Source organism: Piliocolobus tephrosceles, chromosome 2 (genome assembly GCF_002776525.5).
Source record: "Piliocolobus tephrosceles isolate RC106 chromosome 2, ASM277652v3, whole genome shotgun sequence".
NCBI classification, from domain to species: Eukaryota; Metazoa; Chordata; class Mammalia; order Primates; family Cercopithecidae; genus Piliocolobus; species Piliocolobus tephrosceles.
In genome coordinates this window covers 132,247,968-132,255,700 of record NC_045435.1, presented here as the reverse complement: position 1 = coordinate 132,255,700, position 7,733 = coordinate 132,247,968, and the positions used below count along the sequence as shown (strand labels likewise).

Here is a 7,733-nt window from a genome sequence, read left to right as displayed (position 1 = left end):
TTCATAGTTTTATTGAGTCTTTTTCAGTTTTAATTGTCCATGGTAAGTACAGCTGTAGTGACCACAATTATGAAGCTCTGTTGGTACTAAAAATAGCAGATACAAAGTTGGCTGCCATGCCTTACCCACTAAGACACACACACACACACACACACACACACACACACACACACATACACACAAGGTTTTGCATACTCTTGCATGCAAACAATACTATGCTATTATAGGAAATGTACTTTCCTTTTATTAAAAATACAATTACACACAATTAGTCTGGGTTTTGTTAAGCTACCACTGATTTAGATAAACCTGAGAAAGTTCAAAATATCAAGTAACACTGTTTCCACACCACTCATTCAATGGCACTATCACTCAAAAAGAAATCTAGTTCAATCATCTATATTAAAATCACAGACAATATAAAAATAAACATTTTTTGCAAAAGCACTAAAACATACTATAATTCAAATTCACAAATCTTGATATGTAACATATATTCACCTTCATATTAATTTGTGACGATGTGTATAATACAATGTACAACAGAATAAAAAAACTGTAACAGAATTCAGCAGCCAAATCATATACAATTATCACTATAAAATTTGGAATTTAAGATAACAACTGAACAACAACAACAACAAAAAAACAGATTAAAATCAATAGCAATATTGAACTTGCTGGTAGTGTGTTACTTTAAAATTCCATCTCAAAACAATTAAGATTATGCTATCTCACCTTAAGAAGCAGCAACACAAAAAATTTAAGTAGAACTAAGCAGCAGAAGCTGGGCGCGGTGGCTCACGCCTGTAATCCCAGCACTTTGGGAGGCCGAGGCGGGCAGATCACGAGGTCAGGAGATAGAGACCATCCTGGCTAACACAGTGAAACCCCGTCTCTACTAAAATTGCAAAAAATCAGCCGGGCGTGGCGGTGGGCACCTGTAGTCCCAGCTACTCAGGAGGCTGAGGCAGGAGAATGGCGTGAACCCGGGAGGCGGAGCTTGCAGCGAGCGGAGATCGCGCCACCGCACTCCAGCCTGGGAGACTGAGCCAGACTCCGTCTCAAAAAAAAAAAGAACTAAGCAGCAGTAACTGATTATACCAGCTGCCTTTTTCTCTCCACATCTCCATAAAGATTTTCCTTACATCGTAACGTTGTTTATATAATGCCCATCCCACTTGACTGCTAAAACATGACAGATCAACTTTAAGTGTAAGACAATACTTTTGCATTTGGAAAGGGAAGCTTTGACCGTATTTAGTGACAATACTCTAAACCTCCTGAGAAGACAACGAAAACTTTTATTTAATATATAAAATGTGGACAATATAGACCCCATTTGGCTAAGATATTTTATATTCACTATTGATCTTATGATAGTCTGATATCAAATTGTGTCTATACAGAAAAAAAAAAAAGGCAAACATGCAAAAGCACTTCTAGGGAAAATTAATCACTTGTATCATGAAACATTTTCATATTTTAGACTAAAAAATGTGAAGACTTAAATATTTCAAGATACTGCTATTTGAAAAGCACTGGAATATACAACTCTTATTTATGTATGCATCATATATTTTGTAAAATACACCAATTTGACATATTAATATTATACATTGTAATAAATATAATTTACATTAGTATGTTGGATCTTTCATGAAAGTTTTTCAATCTGTACAACTGACGGACTGTGAGCTTCTTCAATAAATACTATTACAATAGCTACAACTTGACCAGCAAAGTTTAAGCTTCAATAGATACTAACCAGTATTACATCTTTAAACATTGTCACTAGCCAAATTCCAGCTGCTATAAGCACTGGCATGTATAATATCCAAAGACAGTTTAGTGTCTTGTCTGAGAAGATTGAGACACTTTACAGGTGAGAGGTCCACATCATAATCTGTGAAACTTACAAGATTTTTTTTTAGCCAAGGAGTGGAATGAAGTCCTGGAAAATACAGTAGCAGATTTCACAGGCTCCTGGCTGTTCAGTTTTCATGCTTTACCATATCCCCCAAAGCCCCACAATGGATGTCATCCAACTTTTTAATCCATCTGTGGTCTTGAAAGGGTCAACAGTCATACAGCTGGCTGAGTGGCAACATCATGGTTTTAACTCTGAATTCTGACTTGCATGCTATACATGCTGTATTTCTTCTTTTTGTCATTTCAATGTAAACACAAATTGATGTTCAAAGAGTCAAAGATGCTCATTTGTAAGCAATAAAACACCTTGAATTTGCCATTAAAATATTTTTTTGTGTGAAATTTTGTTAGGTAGTAAGTTCTATAATGTTAGCAGTTTTTTTTTTCCAAATGCCAACACATTTCTGCCCTTACTATCAACATACTTCAATCGTCATATGACCTGATCAGTTTTTCAGCCAACAGAGATCACTACTTCATCCTGACCCTCTGTATGTTTTCACCATTTGCACATCTTCCCAGAGGCTTCTTTTGGCCTGGAAGGAGTTAGCAACATCATTCTTGTACTATGTGGCATGCATTCACATGTCATCAATGTCCATTTGTGATGTATGAAGCTAAAGAAGAAACACTTTGGAAAAAAACATGCCAAGTAGTAAACAAGCATTTCTAGACACTGTTCACCTCCTCACTGGATCCACACCCACAAAATTCTCTGGACGCTGAAACAATGTACTTAACACATACTCTAAATTAAGCTGAGCATCCTGAGACCTAAAAGAAAGAAAACTAAAGTAAATGGTGAAGAAATATTATAAAAATGTGTATCATTAGGCTACAAGTTCAAGTCTGGTACAAGTCCTGTAATTTCCATCTTGGTCAGTTTAATGATCTTGATCTTGTTTAACAAGGTCAATACAGTAATGACATATTTTAGATTTTGTCTTGCAGGACTCTAAAACGGATGTTATTTGAGCCTGATGAAGAGAGAACTTTGCCAACCCTCTCTTTCCTCAAAACGAGGAGGTGTAGTAGGTGTCTTCTTGATTGGTTTCTATAATCCTATGCATTAAAACGGAACATGTTAAAAGAATCACTGCTGAGGAAGGCCAAATACAGCTTTTCTTCATTGATCTTAGTGGCCAGAGATTGGGTAAAGTGAAGCTACTTTGAAGGTCTCACAAATCCTCAATCTACATAGGTATTGCAAGAACTGAAATCACGACCTGAATTTCCTGTCATTATGTTCCACAGGGCACTAAGGTTCTTTCTTGCCTTAACATACAGCCCCATGTTGCTCTACTTGTAAAGTGCTTTCCAACAAGTTATTCCACCATCAGTTGCAAACTCTGATGTTGACTTTACGGGGGCTAGCTTTCAAAACTAAAAATTCCTTCGACACTGGGTTTATTTGTTTGGGATTTTCAATTGCATTATCTCACCTTATTATTCTCATGTAGAAGTTGACCATTTCAAGGGCTAGACATGCAGCAATTCAATATTCATTAAAAATTAATACTGTTGAAGCATTTTACAAATTTTTCATTAACACCTGGCAGAGAACAAATATAATGGATAACACTGATCAACAGTCTTCTCTCTATTACTAGCTTGATTAGTACTTTACTTTTCAGTGCTATGGTATCTAGGTACTTTAAGTCTCTATATTTCCCTCTCCATATATATGTTTTTTCTTTAAATATTGAGATGTAAGGTTTATCCAAAGATTATAGCTTCCCATTCTATCAATGCAACTTATACAAACTCTATTTCTTCTTTTCGTATCGCATTTTGTGTTTTCAAACACTTAGAGGAAGCAAAAAGAGCCTTCTCCACCATGATTTTAATTTAAACTAAAGCCCTCATTCTAAAATGTCTTCTGCCCACCTCAGTTGCTTCATACATTTGAGAGTATACTTGGAGGCTATGCATTGTGGATGACTGTCAACCTCTCCTTTTCTGAAAAATTGTCCTCCTGTCCAATATCCTTCAACTTACTAACTGTTATTTGACTTTACTCAAACTTTGGTCTGTAATTTATTTGTGATTCTTAAAATTGTTTTTACAGATGTGAGTGAACACTTGTCCTGGAACACAAACAAAGTCTTCAGGCATTGCACAGCAGTGGGGCAAGTAAATGCTCTTTATCACAAGATGTCTAAGAGAGCTCACCGTGTTTAGAAGGAAAATACATGCACTTTAATTATTTTGAGTGCATTTCACCAGTACGATAATATATGCAGGCTTTCCCCATCAAACATTTAGCACCCAATATATAATGAGACCTTTTCCAGAAATAACTGGAAAACAATCACTTTTCAGGCTCTTAAATTCATTAACTTTACTTGTCTATTCAATTCCCTAAAGAAACTCAGTCAACTATCATCTATGCTTATAAGACACTGAAAAAGACACCCCTCTCAGAGATCCATTGATCTGATGCTGGATGAACTAATGAGTTTAGTGTTTTGTTCTACCATGCTAAATATTTATGAGAATGTAGATTTTCGTTTTATTCCTATTGTGGATTTTAAAAATCAATAAAGTCTAGATAAACCACAAATGCAAGTTGCAGGGGGCTAGTTTTCTTAGAGAAATTACTAATAACAAAAATAGCCCCAGTACTCAGGTGCACACACACTTTAAACAGAAAAGCTTGCAAATTTTAAAGGCCAAAGAGAAAGTAAATGCTTAACTAGGTAGTGTTGTTTTATTATACATACTTCTAGTCAGAAAGAAGACAGACTTTGAAAGCAAACCCAAGCAACCTAAGAGTGGATGTGGGCATTTCTACTTCTATTATTTTTTTAACTATTTTCTTGGTTTGATTTTTTCTAAACTGACTAGAAAGTTAAAGAGGGGAAAAGCATTTGATTCTGTTAAGCATCCTACCATATTACAACAGACAGGTGTTTGGAGATTCTTGTGCCTTCACAAGCTTGTATCTCCATTCTGCTTGAACTCAGGTAAAATATTGAGGGTCATGTCTTCACTTTTGGATTGCAAATTTGCCTCACTTCTTCTAGAAGCTTTCCTTGTGGCTCGGGAGAGTCTCCTTCTGAAAGTATCTCCTGCCAAGAAATAGAGAATGGGGTCCACACAACTGTTGAGACTTGCTAGACCTCTTGTCACCTGATATGTGGCATAAACCCTGTCATTGAAAGCACACATTGCTGGGGTCTGAAAGTCAAGCCGGGCTCTCAAGTTCATCGTTTTCATCACATGGAAAGGGATGTAAGACACAGCAAAAACAGTCAGTACAATGATCACCAGGTAAATCGATTTTCTCCTCAGAGGAGAGTTGTCCAGATCTTTGTAAATCAAAGCTCTCACAATTAATCCGTAACAGCCCAGAATCAGCACCAACGGGACACAGAACATGGCCACGGTCGTGCACATGCTGTAGATGAAATAACTTCGCAGGTACTCGTCTGAGGTGGTGTCATAACAGGTGGTGGTTTTGTTTTTGCGGACCCCAGTACCTGAGTAGAAGAGGATGGGGGAGATCGCCACCACCACAATGAGCCACACCAGCACGCTGATATAGACCGCGTTCTTCTTTTTGAGCCGGCCCAGGGACTTGAGGGGGTACACCACACCGCTGTACCGGTGAGCACTGATGCATGTCAGAAACAAGATGCTGCCATAGAGGTTCACATGAAAGATGAACCTCTGCAGTTTACACATGGCATCCCCGAAGATCCAGTCTGTTTTATTTAAGTAGTAGAAGATCAGGGCTGGCAGAGTCAGCACGTACAAGAAGTCGGCCAGAGCCAAGTTGAACATGTACACGGAGATGCCGCTCCAGGGCTTCATGTGGAAGACGAACATCCAGATGGCCACGCTGTTGCCCAGGAAGCCGATGATGAACACCAAGATGTAGACAGCCGGCAGGTAGTAAAACTGGAAGCCCGTCTTGGTCAAGGCGCATTTGAACGACGCGGAGACGGCGGCAGTGGAGGCGACCGTGCTGTTCCCCCAGGACGAACCTGGACCGGCCAGGAAGGCAGCGTCCGTCCCGTTGGGGACAGTCGGCCACAGTACCTCGGTCATTCTCTCCTCCTCGACTTAGGCGGCGGCTCCGAGGGGCAGCAGGCGGCGAGAGGGCAGCGGCGGCCAGGGGCGCAGCAAGCATCGGAAAAGCCAGCGAGCGGAAGGGAGCGGGCGAGCTGGATCCCCGCGGGAGGGGCCGCGCAGGGGCTCGCCCACGCCGGCTCTGGCCCCGCGTTCGCCGCGGGCCATGAAATCCGCCCCGGGCCGCCACCGAACTGGGCTATCGGGAAGGCCAGCAACTTCTCCTACCACTGGCAACGCGGAGCTTACACAACAGGGCGCGCAGGGCACCACCGCGGATAACTTTCCGACTGCGCTTTCCCGAGGGGCCGCGGGTCCGCGCTGCAGAGCGCGCCAGAGGCACAGCGAGGTCAAGCGAAACTCGCTCTGCGGGGATCTCGCATGGGGAGGGTGCTCCCCAGCCTCCTTGGCTCAAAGATCAACTTCATTGGGGTATCTTCCTCCTCCCTACCTTAGAAACGTGCCGCTCAGCTTCGGGGTGTCTCATCGCTTCCTCCTCCCACTCTGAGCTCAGCTCCTGGCGGCCATCGGAGCGCGCGTGGCCGCAGACTCGTGCGCTTCTGAAGCGCGTCCCGTTCAGCGTCCGCGCAGTTCAGGGGCCCTTCCCCAGGCCCCGCTCTGTCCGGAGTACCGGGGTCAGGCGGGAGAGCTGAGTTCCCGTGAGGGTGGGCGGAGTTTGGGCACCCGGGCGAGTCCGCACTCCGCGGGGAGGCGAGGGGCGTGCCTCAGCCGAGCTCTCCCAGCAGCCGGCCCGCGTCCTGTAGGGTGCAGTGGGAAGCAGGAGGCGTCTACTGGGGAGCAGGTCTCCGCCGAGGCCGAGTGTGTTCAGCCTCTGCCAACACGCTGCTACCGGAGTCGGCGGCGAGGGCGAGGGGTGCGCTCAAAGGTGGCTGCTGGCAGGCGATTGGCCCGCGAGCGCTTCTTCTCTCTTCCGCCAGCTATCTTGGCAAAGTGAAGTTGCTGACACACAGGAAACCCTTCCGACCGCTCAGAGCCTTCTGCCTACAACCCCAGAGCCGACCAGTCCGTGGCAGAAGCCTCTAGGGCCACCGAAAACCACGCCAGGTGTTTTCAAGCTCCAAGCAGCCAGGAGTCCCTAGCTGGGAACGCCCTGGCATTGCAGAGCACCTAGCTTTGCTGGGACCGGATTTCTGGCACATGCAGGAACCTGCTATTCCAAGAGGGCGCGAGCCTCCAAAGGAATGAGGGTTGGGAGAGGGGTGGAGAAGTCGGTTTCGCCCTTCTTATCTTTTTTTTTTTTTTCTATTACTGTTTTTCTCTTAATTACCCAAATGCTATTAAACCCACGTCATTAGTAACATCAACGTGAGAATTTCCAAAATAGCCTTGTAAAAATATTACTAGTCCATATTGCACATTGCTTCAGCACAAACTTGTGGTCACAGATACTTAACACCTATCAGACAAGACAAATCCTCCTGTTTAGTACATTTAAAGAGCAGAAGCTACAATGAAACAGAAATTAAAAATTTATCGCTTTGAAAGTAATTTGAATACCAAATGCAATACATTTATATTGATAGACGTAAAAGATGGTTATAATTCCAAAGTGACTAAGGTATGGTTTTGGTGGGGAGTTGGGGGGAGGAGGGTATTTCCAATTCTATTTAAGTTAAAATGATTAGTTACAGTTACCTTTAGTATCTTAAAAATGCAGACTTGGGACTTCCTTAATTACTACATTTACTGACAAACTCATTTTCTTG

General features: G+C 42.6%; 1 protein-coding gene across 1 annotated transcript; it reads right to left on the bottom strand.

Annotated features, from left to right (window-relative positions):
* Nucleotides 1-993: 993 nt before the first annotated feature.
* On the bottom strand, nt 994-6,254 carry P2RY1 (purinergic receptor P2Y1). Its single transcript, XM_023232131.3, has 2 exons — nt 4,825-6,254; nt 994-2,706 (listed from the first exon to the last, which is right to left on the bottom strand). Exon 1 carries the CDS (start codon nt 5,983-5,985, stop codon nt 4,864-4,866), a length of 1,122 nt encoding a protein of 373 aa, XP_023087899.1. The 5' UTR covers nt 5,986-6,254; the 3' UTR covers nt 994-2,706; nt 4,825-4,863.
* Between the last annotated feature and the right edge of the window lie 1,479 nt (nt 6,255-7,733).

Excerpts from the sequence above, each read along its gene's own strand:
- P2RY1 (XM_023232131.3), bottom strand. The coding sequence starts at position 5,985 with ATGACCGAGGTACTGTGGCCGACTGTCCCCAACGGGACGGACGCTGCC.